Consider the following 15477-nt stretch of genomic DNA (forward strand, 5'->3'; position numbering starts at 1 on the left):
ATAGTATAAATGGGATATGCTGTATAAATGGGATATGCTGGTGAAAACAAACTTCTTATCTAAAACATCTGGTTAATCAGACTGTGATATTCTGGACAAGATTTGGAAAAAACGACAGTAAATTGTTACATTACTGTATAGTATCAAAAGGATGGTTAGTTGAACAGAAGTCAGTGTAATTGGCCTTGTCTGTACATAGCTAGACCTGCCAACTCTTTTGATTTTGCCATAAGTTTGACAAAAAATACCCTTAAAATACGGACTTAAGGCATACAAGCAAAAACTACAGAAAAATGATCGTTACCGAAAAATCCAGATAATTCATTCATCTGTTTTATTTGGATCTGCATATTCAAATTAGTGAAATTAGTTAGGGAAGCAGACTAACTTTACAGCAGCACCCCAGATGCTATAAACTGTACCTATTTGTTTATGTGAAGTGTCTGCATTATCAAACTGTTGAGTATAGAATTTTTTTAAAAATGGCATCCCGAAAGCGATGCATGCTTAAAACGAAATGGAAAATAAGCCTCTAGATACTGTTAATAATCAACACAGAAGAACAAAAAGGAATGTTAAGATTCTTGTGAATAAAAGATGTAAAAAACAGAATTGTTTATTGGACATCACATGCCAGTTTGAATACGCTTCGTGGGGCGAGATATGGTTGCCATCATAATGTGAAATGGAAAAAGAATTTCCAAGAATTACATCAAGTTGAGAGATAGCTACAAGCCATTGAGTTACATAGGGTTTGGAACTAAAATTTGTGCAACTGCACTTGTGGTAAATAAGGTCTACATGTACTTTACTACTAACTTTTCAGTTGAACATAATGTTATTGTTGCTGCGTCAAACTTTTAATTATGTTTTCAATCTTTAAAATAGCAGTTATTGATATTCTTTTTACACCTTACTGAAAACTGGTCAATCTTATGGAAAAAATCAGCTGGCTTACTCAGATGGACTTGTCATGGTTGGCAGGTCTGCATAGCTGTAGTAAAAGTCACACAGGTCATGAAGGCTTTCAGTTCTATTTCAGTAATGTGTGTAATTTTTTAGAATTTGATTCTGCATACCTTTAAGTGGCAAGTGTTCACTTCATTTGGATTCTTAAACATCACATTCCATTGGAAGGTCATTATTTTGATGCCCCAAGAAGTGCATACGACAAAATCAATGTTAAAGTGCATAGACATTTTTGGACAAAATAAACCTAAAAGTGTGATTCAGTACAATCCGGATTGAATATCGCATGCTGTGATGTCACACTGAAAGCTGCACATATTGATAAACAAAATTTGTACTACCGTATATTGTGACGATTCCACTCGAAGTGTTCATTTCTTGACCCAAGTTTAGTACATGGCCACCATTGTAAAAGACCATAGACATTGATAATTTTTGTCTGGAAGTTTCTTGATGACAGTTAAGATGCAGAGCATTCATAATCAGGATGAATAGACTTTGGTTTAAGAAAATTAGTGTTAAATTTTAAAAGATCAAATTATCTTGAACCGATTTGGCCCCAATCCCATCTGTAGGTGTGATGATTCTGTACCCTATTTCTGAGCTCTGCAGCATCAAGGTCATTTAAGATACACCAACGTGCATGGTATTACAAAAAAGCAGACAGATATAGCTCTAAAATGATACCAAATAATCTGGAAGTTCTAGTTGCACTACAAAATACAGAGGGAAAAACCTAAATTTTTGGACCATTTTTTTTTTTTCACCCAAAATTCACTCATGGTCGGAATGTGATTTTGTGTCTGGATTTTAGACCTTTTGGCCTCAGATCAAGGGGAAACATTTTATTCTTTGCACACACAGCAAACACTTTATTGAGATTAGTCATTCTGTAGTGTACAACATGTATCAACACAGTAATACCACCTAGTTCTGGGACATTACACAAATGCAGCGAATGTAGAACTCCGTCCCAGAAGTTACAGACATGTTTTAAACATTTAAACTTATTTGGACATTGCATGTTTGATACTCTTTCACAGCAGTGCAGATACAAATAAATCATTTTCTATGCTGATAAAATTCAGCAAAGTCTTTGTGCAAGTTTAAACATCAATATCATCCAGTCTGTCCATGCAGAGTTGAACTTTAATGATACAGTAGTCCCCCTCTTATGAGGCCACCCCTATTGCAGCAGGGAAGTGGCCTTATAATGAGGGTGGCCTTTCTAGAGGGGGATGACAAATGCGAATAGTAAATACATATGAAGAAAGTCACAAGTACATTTAATTTTAAAATATTTAATATTTTCATTAAAAAATCACATGCATGTTGTGAAATAAATGTAAATAAATGTAAAACAAACTGTTTCATCGTTTTCCAAAGGATGTTATGAATAACCATTGATATAGTTTTAAAACTGTCTTTATAATTATGTTACAAATCACATCATCTGTCACTTTGTTGGTAACAGTCTAAAAACCAAACTCGTCACAATTAAAAATATCCTTGCTGTCATATCCCCTGCATATATCGTTTAGTCTTTTGTTCCAGTCTTCATTGTTAATATCAGCTGATTCTCCACTAAGGACAGAACACTTAATATTGTGTCGCACATAAAATCTGTGCAACCATCTGTTACTTGCGGTAAAGTCGTCATATCCCAATTCAACTGACAGAATTGTTGCTTTTTTTTGTCATTCAAATCAGGATACAAACATCTCCTGTCTCAAACAATCTTCCTTTTTCTGTCCATTTCACCTTCCCACTTCTGCACAATTGTTTCCTTATCTTTCACGATATTGTTATGTGAGTCTTTCCGACATTAGTTTTCTGCATGGATCCTCCCCCCCCCCCCCCCCCGGTCAGTTGAATTAATTTCACTTTCTCTTCTAAACTGAGAATTTTTCTTTTCCTCAATGACATGTTGATCTTTTTTGCAGTAAGTTATTCATGTTGCCAACTACAGTACTGATAAAACAATTTTTTATGCATCCAAACAAATTGCAGTGTGTTTTTAAAGGAAGTGATCTTGTCACGTGATTCGTTAGTCACAGTCTGGTACCCTATTGCATTTATACATTTCTTTACACTAAGTGAGAGAAGCCAAAACGGCACCATTAACATCACGCAGATTTGACCTTGCGGCCGTTAGGATTTGTAATTTTGACAATTATTGTCAGTAGTAATAGCCACTAATTATCAAAGTGAACAAGCTCAACATCTTTCTAAGGGAAGCCATAAAGGCTATCAAACCATTTTCCTGCTGACTTGTGTATTGTACATTGATACTGCCACTTCTCAGCTGTTACTGCTGTTCAATAATTGTAATCTTAACTTGATAACACAGCAGTAAGGCTAATTGGATTACATGTACTTACCCTTTTGTATGGATTAAAATTTAAGTCTTTATCGGCTTTATGGAATAAATGTGGCTTCTTGTAAGGCGTAAATTATATAATATTAACCTTAGTGGTACATGTACTTTAGTCAACACTTCTTTCAGTAACGAAAACCTGACATCGGGGAAACAGAAATCAGATTACTTAACATACGTTATGAATAAAATACTGGTTCTGGATACATATTAAATAAAATGTGGCTGCTTGTGAGGGGTAAATTTTATATTATTGCACTAATATGCTGGCTGCTGGTTGTGTTAACCAGGTGGCCTTTCGTGAGGGGTACTTTTGAACACAAACTTGTCGGTGCCAACAGATTCTGGCTGTAAGGAGCAGGGACGCCGTTCAAGAGGGGGACTGCTGTACTAGTATCATCTTCAAACCCTTTACTGACCTGTTGAGAATAGAAAATTAAGAAAGCATTGCACTGCTCAACACATTGTAACAACAGAAACTTGTTCATTTTTGTAATTGCAAATTTGACTTAAAGTCAGTGTATTTATGATTATATGATTGTGTGGTAATGATATTTGACAAGGCTTACAGACAGACTATTTTTAAAAATATTTAAGGGGGAAGTGTGTCTGGGCTTTTTTGGAAACAAAATTTCTGGCTTCTAAATAGCTTTAAAAAATATTCTTGCTCTGAATTGTAAGAAAATACAACTAATTAAGACCATTATATTGAAAAAATATGTTGTCTTGAGGTAAAAAAAAAAATGTTTAGAAAGAAAACCATGTGAATTTTTTTCTTCTTTTGTTCACATTTGAATTTTCAGTCATTTATAGACTTATATGTGTAGATAAACTTGTTCTTAATTGAGCAATATCACTTTTTGGGGATGTGTGCTGCACTAACCTTCAAGACACTTTCTGAGTCTCAGAATCCACCCATCCCCACTGTGTGGAGGTTTGCAGGGTAAAATCTGACTTCAAAGAAACATAACTGTTGAACATGAACTGGACAATAATCTTTAATAAAAATGGCTTCAACATCCCATTGAAATCAATGAAATGTAATAACTTTTGTTCCATAAATACACCTCTTTCATTTTCAAACCAGGATATTTTTCTCTTTTACCATCAAAATAATTTAAATTTATCCGCCAATATAATGGGCTTAATTGGTTCCTTTTCTCAAAAAATATGAGAAAAGTATTTTTTGGAAGCTGTTAGGGAGCCAGAGTTTTTTTTCTCCAAAAAATCCCAAGCCTTTTCCCAGAAAATTAAATGGTTGATCCCTTTAATAACTTAAAACAAAATTAGTTTTTCCATTTCGTGTACTTTATCTATGCAGATTAACATAATGGATTTAACCACAGTAATGCTGAAAGGGCTTGCAACATAAATCATCAGAGCTATTGTCATTTAGCTGAGTAATCTGTGAGTGGTGGTTGTTTATTTCTGAGCAGATTTACCTTTCAGTAGCCTGACATTTATCTATATAAACTGCCCAGTGGTGATAGTTTGCATGAGCACCAAGCATGATTGTTTACTTGTTATACAGGCAACTGATTATGGGCTTATATTGAAATGTCAATAAAGGTAAAGTCTTTATTGTGCTTTTTTGAGATTGACTGGAAATCGTCGTTTTATTTCTACTGGTCATAGACCTGGAAAGCTTATGTGATGTCATGTTGTCCAGTGTCCAATATCCATTCCTCTGTTAGCAAAAGTTTCTTATCACTATTTCTCCTAAACTAGTTGGAGGAATGCCATATAATTTTACAAACAGATTCATCTCAGGTTCTAGCTGGTTCTCAGTGAAATTGATTTTCAAAAACCCTGGCTAAATGGATACCAGATATCAATTAAGGCAGCCATAGCAGCCATATTAAAAATCTTTTAAAAAGATAATACCACATGAAAACGAAGACCTTGTTATGTGAACATTTAGGTTGTAAACATAAACTATCAGAAGAAACATGTCACCATATTTGCAAAAAGGATGAATCCTCTACAGAATCTGAGGTAGCTAGAAAACTTAATGGCATTACGTGGATTATGTCTGTGTGAGATGCAGTCTCTAGATATGCCATTCATTGGTGGTTGCCATGGTATTTCTAGCAGGATTAATGATATGAATCAGGAGAATGTGTAGGGTGAGTAAGACATACAGTCATCAATGGAACCACTTATGAATGGCATGACATTTGGAGGAATTTGCTAATATGGAGGACTGTTTTTGAAAACTTCTATATTATCTCAGGTACAGAAGGATATTCTACAGAGAAAATTAAGACAGCTCATTAGAAACCAGTAGCAGTGAGATTGGTCAATTGGAGTTTCACAAAAAGACTTCTTTTGGTGTCTAGATGGTCCTAAATAGAAATGATGCCAATGTGACATCCATTATGACCAACACAACCACCATCTTGAAAATCATGTTGCTGTTCCTCCTAGATGGAAAGTCATATCAATATTGTTTTCACCAAAAGACTTCTTATGATGTCTAACTGGTACTAAATAAAATTTGTGCTAATTTGACATCCAGTATAGCCACCTTAGCAGTTATTTTGAAAATATTGTCATTGGTACTCTTTCAAACATGAAGGTCATATCAACCTGTGGTTTTCACCAGTAGATTTATTAGGATATCTAGTTGGCCTTTGATGAAAATGTGGCTGCCACAATGAATATATTGAAATTCTTGTTACTGATTCTCTTGAATGGATAGTCATATCAACATGGGGTATACACCACTAGCCTTCTACTGGTGTCTGGTTTGTCCTTAATGAAAATGGTGCAAATCTTGCATTCCATATTACTGTTACAATGGCTAATCTGAAAATCTTATTGCTCAAGAAGAAGTGGTATAAAATGGAATTCCTGGAAATTCTTTTTGGACATTAGAGTCAGTCCCTTTGAGTTAGTCTTGTTTATGAATACAACAATGTGGTGGGGAGCTTGGAAGTCATAAACCAGGTTGTTAGCATGACACATGTTCTGGTAAGTATGACATTATGTATGGGTGACTGTGGTCGTTGTTTGTGGCTTTCTAAACATTTTGAAATGCTTGTGGAATTAATGGAAAAAATCAAAGTACAGATATGAATGATGACATCGTTAAACTTAAGTTTTGTTTTGTCACTGGAACAGTATTCTCAAGAAACTTTATTTTGTACTGTCAGTGGGTTAGAGGTTGTATTTCTGGTGATTGAAGGAGAAAAATACTGCAGAAAACCCTTATCTTAAATGGGAGGTGGCAATTGATGAAAGTTGAATCTTATGGGAGGTTGGATTGCTTACTTTGTTTTCTCTCTTGTAGATATTTTAGAATCTGTGCTTGAGAAGCACCATCATCTAGTGGCTGCTACCCCACCTCCTTCCCCAACTCAGGGAGAAAGGCGTACTGGTCAGCGACCATCCTCAGTCATGTTGTTCTCCTCATCACCACTAAAGTCAGGTATGATTTTCTGTCAGGATGTAGGGTACAATTGTCCGGCTGGAAAGACATCCCATCCTCCTTTTTATTTTGAGTTCAAAATGTCAAATGCTCTGTGTATGTATGTATGTATGTATATATATATATATATATATATATATATATATATATATATATATATATATATATATATATGCAACTAATATATTGGACTTGATTCATAAATAGGATAAGTAAATATAAATTTAGTTAATTTTTCATTTTTATATTTTAACACACTTTAGCTATAAATGCAAATGCTCATTTGAGATAAAAGACTTTATTGATTTATAAAATTATTTTCTGATGACTGCATGGAGTATTTTAACAAGAACACTATATTAAACAATGAAATAGATGAACAGTGATTGTAAGTGTTTTTTCTTCTTAAATCCATTTGAATTTTGACATTGAAAATTTATTCTCTTGCACAGACATATTATGGTAGACCACCTTTCTTGAGAGACTGCCTTTTGTTGGCTTATTATGTGGTCTTCCAGGACATGTTTTACTGTAAAATTGGGTGTGGGCTAATTTAACAATCAGCATAATTGTGTTAAATAGAGGAATGGATCCACAAACAACGCCTCATTAATGATACAATTTGAATTGTTTTGTTTTTTTATAATTGAGCTGTATATTTAGGTAATTTAAAAGTAATCACTGCATATGGACTAATCTATATGCTAGGTTCATTTTGTGTGTCTCTTTAGCAGTTTTGCAAAGCAAACATTTTTAGTATCTTCTGTTTCAGATTCACTTCTGGGAGACATGTTCAAATCTCCAGGGAAGTGGGTACAGGTTGAAGCACTGCCTCCACTGGACCCATCGTCACAGCAGTTGTGTGTGTTGGCCCTCAGCTGTTTGTCTCATTACTTCAGTTGGATCCCTCTTTCAGCTACTATAACTCCAGCACTTCTCAGCACAATTTTCCACTTTGCTGGCTTTGGGTGTGAGAGTCATGGTAACAGATCAGCCAGTACCACCACTGCAAATTTCAGCAGCAGTTTGCATGAATTAGGCATTTTGGCAATGAACTGCATAAATGAACTGTTGTCCAAAAATTGTGTTCCACAAGAATTCGAGGATTACCTGTTGCAGATGTTTCAGCAGACATTTTATCTGTTACAAAAACTGACAAAAGACAGTAGTACCAATTCTAGTGGGAATAGGCTTACTGAACTAGATGAAAGGTTGGTTTTTATGTTGCAATTATTATAGTTTCATGTTTCTGGAATTCGTATGTTATGTATCTATTGAAATATATAGGGTACAAAAATTCTTGCAGATATAGTTCTTGTTACAAACCACACATTTCTAGAATAAACAAACTAGTAATTCATTCATGGAGAAAAAAAAAGATCTTTGTCTCCAATCCATGAATTTAAGTATTGATTTTAAATGCAATTATTTTTTAGCAGTAATAGTCATGAATCAGATGAGCTATGGGGATGACCTGTTTTCCATCATCTGTTATCCATTTAAACAGAGTTTGTTGTCACTATTCCCCATGGACTACTTGGAGGATTGCCATGAAACTTTACACATTAATCCATAGGTTTCATTGGTCCCAGGTGAAAATGGTGCCATTTAGATATCCATTATTACCAGTGGCTGTCTTGAAATTCATATTGCTTCTTGTTTGAATGTATGGTCAAATTAACATGGGGTTTTCCCAAAAAGACTTCTTATGATGTCTAGCGTGTCCTACATGAAAATGATGTTGATCTTACATCTGTTGTAGCCATAATGGTGACCAGCTTGAATATCATGTTTTTGCTCAAGAAAATCAGAGACAGTTTCAACTTTCAGCAGTTAAAAAGAAAAAAGTCTCATGAATTCCTGTAAATTATTTTTAGCTAGTCCAGCATCAATCCATTCAAGGGACTCTTGCTTTTTAAAATGCACAAAATCACTCACTATGGAAAAAAAAGGTCAAGGTCACATTATCATTATTTTACTGTAAAATTACCCTATGTAGAGATGCTGTCAGGGTGTGCAAATGTGGGAATCACGCAAACTTTGTATGAATTTGCAAACTTCTAGAGCAGTGATATGCAAGAAGTCACACATATACAACTGTACTCTGCACAATATACAGAATTTTAAACTGTTAATCCTTAATGTGCTTGTCATAAGTCTCATTGATGGTAGCAGAGATGGCATGTGATTGTGTAATTTGCACAAAATTTGTACAAATTTGTGTACTTGGAATGTGGTGATGCGAAAATTCCCACAAATTAGTATCAATTTGCACAAATGAAAATTTACACTGTACAATAAATAAACATAACTCTTATTCTGAACCTGAGAGGAACTCATTTGATCACATTTTGTAGTACTTATAAGGATACAGGATAATTTAAACAGAAGATGCTCCTCACCATTACACTAACACAGTGATTACATTTCTTTTACAGATATGTTGAAAAATTTACAGACTTTTTACGACTGTTTGTCAGTATTCACCTAAGAAGATTTGAATCAAATGCAAACTTTCCAGTATTGGAATTTCTTGCCCTGTTATTTAAATATACATTCAGACAGGTAAGGAAAACAACTTGCTGAACTCGTAGTTATATGCATTGTGATATATGCTTGAAAACAAGCATTTTGAATGTCCTCTCTACAGAAATGATGACTTAAATTATTTTTGCAGTTTCATCTTAATGAGCCCTGCTTTGAGTTACATGCTTTTAGAGAGTTCCCAAGGACAGTATTTTTAAAACATGATTGACAGTATCGTGCCCAATAGATGGGAGCTAAGTGCCATTCCAAAGGACTCACCTAGGCAGCCATGCTTTTATGAGACCTACAAATTCATCTTGATATGTAATTTGAAATGTATATTTTATCTTTAGAGTATCTAATTATTTTAAGTGTTGATCTTTTCACACAAATCAGTATTTCTACTAAGCAAACATACCAGTGTCAGATAAAATTTTTTGTCTTGTCTCAGTAAACTTTCCCCATCTCTCAGTTAGCCATGTATCACACCCATTGGGTTATGTAATATTATACAGTACTCCCCCCCACCATGGTCAGCTATTGCAAGTAGGGACTATTATTTTAAAGAAATGGGTATATACTAATGCTATACTGCTGCTGCTGCTACTGCTGCAACTACTCATTATTAGCTTACCTGGCTAATGCTGGTTGAAGTTTATAAAAAAACAACACTAGACCAGATTTGATTAAATTTGCCAGAGCAACTTAGCAGGATGGGTTTTCAGATTCTCCTTTGTATACATTCTCCAATCACATTATCTTGGGAATATTAGCCTACTACCTCATGAATCCAGCCCTACTAAAAGATGAAAATAGTCTTTTTCTAGTTCAATAGACTAAGGGCAACAACTCTTGGCCATTACCTCCCCTCGACACTGCCAGGTGTTGCTAGTTTTTAGCTTCGTAGCTGTATTGGATAACATTGTCCAGTTTATCCTCTGACAGTCTAAGCCATTTTTGTGTTCTGATTGACTCATCAAACATTCCTTTTGGATTTGTTGTGTGGATTAATGATCCTGCTGCAGGTTGTATACAGTCTTTTTATAATATCTGCCAAATTTGAGTGACTTTGTTACCTTTAAGGACTTTGTTCTTTTAGTCCATGTCACATCACACTATTGTTGACCTCTGCAGGGTCATTACGAGTTAACATGACTTCAACTTTTTTTTTGCTTACTCCATTTGTAACAGAGATTGTTTTAGCAAGTTTTTAACATGCTGCATTGCTAATTTAATCTTTGTTTTTATCCTCTTGTGTAGTTTCAGTAGAATGGTCAAACTAAATACTTGAAATACATATGTTCAAAGCATAGTCTATAAGTTTTGAATGTGATACTAACTTTTTTTATTCCTTCATTAGCAATGGAATATATTTATATTAGCAAGTTAGTAACTTGATGAATTACTCATTTGTCCTTTGCTTTCTCTTCTTGTGTCATTTCAGCAATGTCATTTGAATGCTATTTATGCAATTTCAGAACATGGAAGTCTACCATGACTCTTGTTTTGTTTATACTAAGGATACACTTTATAAAATAAGCAGCGTCTGTAATACATAGAAGTATGGGCTATCCTTTTAGCTGGTTAGTCACATTCAGATTTGCTAATCTATGCTTTGTTCTCTTGTGTCGTTTCATGAGAAATGTATACTAAATGCCTGAAACAATGATAATAATAATGAGGACTTTGTATAGCACCTAACCTTTAGAAGCTCTAAGGACTTTACAACATTAGACAACATCTATCACATAAAAAACATCTAATGATATGATTACAAAAAACAAACATAAAAACATGCTGAAAATATTTAAGGTAGGAAACATTTTAGGTCTTTAAGTTTGTTCTTGCAGTCGAAATAAGTGAGTTTTGAGAGCACTCTTGAATGGGATCACTGTGTCTTTGTGTCTAAGTTCAGTGGGCAATTCATTCCACATTGCTGGGCCCTGGTATGCAAAAGAACGCTGTCCATATGACTTTGTTTTCATATTACATTAAATGCACGTTAAAAGCCATAGTCCATTTGGCATTGAAGGGAAGGAAAGATGGAATAAGTAAAGGAAAAGAATCTTCAGTTCGTTGTTGGCAATATCAACTTATTTGGGAGTATTCCCTAATTTTAGGCAGCCCGGTGAGCATAAGAGCCCCCCACATGTCCAAGCATGGCCTTTAGGCCTATAAGTCAGGGTGCATGGGTTTTGCATTGGATCAATTGGATCCACCTCCTTGTACCATTGCACAGTTTCTAGCTGTCACTGACCGTCCAGCATGAAAGACCTTTTGAGAATAAAGCCCAGCCAGCTCCTGACTCATTGGAGCAGTGTTCCCTAATTTTAGGCAATCCAGTCAGCATAAGTCCTGCCGCATGTCCTAGCATGGTCTTTGGACATATAAGTCCAGATGCATGGGGTTTATACCAGATCTATTGTATAATAAAAATGCACTGTCACCTTCCAACCAGCCATTCCAACTGGAGGACCTTTTTGTTGTATTATCCAGCCAACTGATTTACGGGGATGTTAGTGACAGATCTGTCCATCTAACTGTACTGTCATTGACAGGCCCTTTCTAAGACTGAAATGTCAGTGAGAAATCTGTCTCTCCAACCAGGGCCTTGGAATGGCTGGTACCAATGATAGCCGGACTGTCTTCTATACTGCCAGCTTCCAGGCCAACCATTTGCCAGACAAACCAGCCAGTAGTGCTGGACTTTCCATATGTTCACTGCTTGTCCATGAGGAGAGCTAGTGATGTTTTCATAGGAATGGAATCGAGTCTTCATGGCACCTGGTATGTCTTCTCTAGAGCTGCAAGTAGACCCAGTTGTGCCTCAACACACTGTGATTTTGATGGAACTCCTTCAATCCACAATCCTTCACATTTTACTCAGGTCCAGCCATGGAATGGATTGAAGTTTAGCTTTCAAGCCACTGTTGAGGACATTTATAGGGTGTTCACTACTTCAGAATGGCCTCCACAAGGGGTGAAACGACACACCTGTGCCATATATCGATACAATTTACGATATGCAGCCTGTGATATGATACATATCAACACACATATGAACTTGATCTTCTTTCCATCTTTGGAAGGTAGGTGGTGTCTTTTCATGTATGTTGATATTCAGGTCCTATTTCCAGTATGCAGACTACAGATAGACATATAGTCATCATATATTTATATGCAATTCTCATGGATGAGAAGATAACAACAATACTTTCAAACAGACTACCTGCTGGTTGCAGAGTTTTATCCAGTGTTTTAGGCCATTTAATGGTGGCTCCAGTTAATTTTGTTTTGTACAACATGAATGATTTGAAAACATTACGAATTTTGTGTCTCAGTTACACATGGAAGACATTACAATGTTACCTTCAAAGCAGAAGAAATAATGCAATTTCCTCATGCAAAGAAAATCTCATCTAGAACAAATTCAGGCATGGGAATATGGTTGAATACCAGCCTCATTTTACTTCCTGCAGATGCAATAGACTGCTGCAGCCACAGGTACTTGTATTTGTTAGTGAAGAAGGAAAACTATTGACAACACCCAGTCCTATTCTACAATTGTTTTAACTTACACAAGGTGATAAACTTCAGCAGTTTTAAATCTGCCCCATAGCTCACTCTATGCGAATTTCATTTATTCCATCAGCATCCTCATTCATGGGTTAAATATCTTGCATAAAAAAGAGAAATTCTGTATTTGTTCCCATGTACAATTTAAGGTGAGATGATGAAATGATTTAATTTTTAAGGGAGACCTCCCTCTATAAGGAGGGGCAGAAGAAATAGTCATAGGTCATTATTTATCTAAACTTCAAAATGACGTCGAATGTGTGATCCCCATCTCTCAAACCTCGTCATACCATCCTTTTGGTTTATTCCACGTGGAATTTGCCCATTTGTGACAAGAATATTGACCAGCTGAGAAAAAAGTAGCAAAAATCAATTTACATTTTTCATACACCATTCTGTAATTGGGCATGTAATATATAGATTATATGTTTTCATGCCTAAATTACACTTTTTTGCCACTTATATTAGCAATAATTTCACTTATACCTCTTGGTGGTGTAGGCATGTACGATCCTAGCATAAGAGGCTTTGAGATTTGTCCAAATGCCAATCCACTGTCAAATCTAGTTGCCATTAGTAGAAATGAAAAAAAATTCAGCCACTTCTCAGAAATTACTTACCAGAGATTGACCAAATTCTGTCATCAGATATGGCTGCTGTTTTGAAAATAGAAAGAAACATTAATAACATGAAATTTGAATTGTTATAAATCATTCTGAATTTTTTGTACTCTAATTGGGTATAAACTGTCGCATAATAAATTTGAATACTTTTTATACATTGGTAAATTCTGCAGACTACTTTTCCAGGTAGTGTTTTGTGAGGCCTGATCTTTACAAACACCTTACACCACAATAATAACAATCTTTGCCCACCTTTTTCTATGATTTGCAACTCCCAGATTAAAATCGCCCATTGGAAGTTAATTGAAGAAAAAAAGGATTATTAAAAGGAACTCAGATCACTGGCATGACCTGCTATGACACTATACCCTATATTACTGTACAAGGAATCGATGAATATTTTACTAGCAAAGATGGATCTATGTATTCCATTGCAGTGAAGAGGCTAATGAAAGAAAACTTGAGTTACCTAAAAGTGAATGCTTTGTTGATGAAATGTGCTGACATGTTGACAGGTAGGAAGTAAATTGGAATTACAATGATGCTGATGTGCCATCAAACACTAGACTTACTGATTTGCATGGAAATTATAAAATATTTTGAAGAAAATAAATAATAATTCACAATGAAGATGTAAATGTTTACAATAGGAACACAAATAATTGCATAGAAATGACTTTGGAGTAATTTATTGTACATTGTTTTGTGTATTTTTAACCTTCAGACTTTTTATGGGTATTTTAATTGATGAAGATCAGAATTTAAAACAGTTCACACAGAAGTGCTTATTAATACAGAGTTGTCTCTCCAGGAGCCTTTCATTGGGTCTGTGCCATTTAGGTGCTGTGTCGATGCTTGACCTTTCTATTTTTTTCCTGACCCCAGAAGCATGGGCTGTTGATGCTTTTTCAATCAGCAGGGAGGTAGGCTTGCACCTTTCCTCCATCAGTTTTGATCATGAAGTTGTACGAGTAATGAGGCATAGACTGCAATAGCTCTGATTACTCCACTAAGATGAAACATCCTTTATATTTGATTTCTCAAGCAGTTGAGGTTACCACTATTTCATCCATGGCCAGAGAATTATGTCCTTTGTTCCTGACTCCCTTAAAGGATGTCCTGAAGGAAAAGGACTTTGGAGCTTCAGTCACAATAGCTAAGATCCTCCTTTTTGAGTACATGCAAGAGGAAATCTTGTGTTATCAATGACTGGTGTCACATCAGTGATATCACACTATTTTCAGCACCCATTCCCTCATGGCTTATTTCTTTCTCTTTCTCTTTGAAAATAATATGCTATCCCTCATCACAATCAAGGGATATTATCCACCTGAGACATGTTCATGGAAGAGACAATGCTGGCCACAACAAGGAATCTCTGACTTGCAGTCCAGTTTTGAAATATCCTGACCATGCTCACTGGTGTAAGTTTGAACTATTGTCTTCCCCTCCTCACTGAAGCGACTGCTCTGGTGGCCTAGTGATTAAAGTGTCTGCCTCGGATACAAGAGGTCATGGGTTTGATACCAGGCCAAGTCATACCAAAGACTTACAAAATTGGTACTAACAGCTGCTACGCTTGGTGCTCAGCATTAAGAGGTTAGTGTTAGGACTGGTCAGCCTGGTATCAAGATGATGTGACTGGATGGGACATCATGCTTCATGTGTGTGGCATGATGCCCCAGTGCTAGACATCACTATAAACTGCCACAAGGCAGACATCGTAGTGATATGACTGAAAAATTGTTCAAGCTACGTTAAAAATCTAAAACACATCACATCACATCCTCACTGAAGCAGCTATCATACATAGCTTGAGAGTATGTAAACTACATTGATATCCGAAAATTCTGAACTACATGCAGTTCTATTCTGACGTTTCATTTGTTCTAATGACACAACCTGGTTTCTTCCTAAAAACAGCATTTTGTCACTATTCAGTCAAAAATAACTATTTGTTCCTGCTCCTTGATCAA

General features: G+C 35.6%; 1 protein-coding gene across 1 annotated transcript in view; it reads left to right on the forward strand.

Annotated features, from left to right (window-relative positions):
* LOC149803008 (exportin-6-like) overlaps positions 1-15477 on the forward strand; it is a 142767-nt gene that overhangs the window by 42878 nt on the left and 84412 nt on the right. The window contains exons 6-8 of the mRNA XM_089952548.1: positions 6639-6776; positions 7549-7987; positions 9215-9341. Of these exons, the coding sequence (XP_089808674.1) occupies positions 6639-6776; positions 7549-7987; positions 9215-9341 (704 nt within the window). The remainder of the gene's footprint in view (positions 1-6638; positions 6777-7548; positions 7988-9214; positions 9342-15477) is intronic.

This window comes from Sinohyriopsis cumingii, chromosome 3 (genome assembly GCF_028554795.1).
Source record: "Sinohyriopsis cumingii isolate HCF-2022 chromosome 3, ASM2855479v2, whole genome shotgun sequence".
Lineage (NCBI taxonomy): Eukaryota > Metazoa > Mollusca > Bivalvia > Unionida > Unionidae > Sinohyriopsis > Sinohyriopsis cumingii.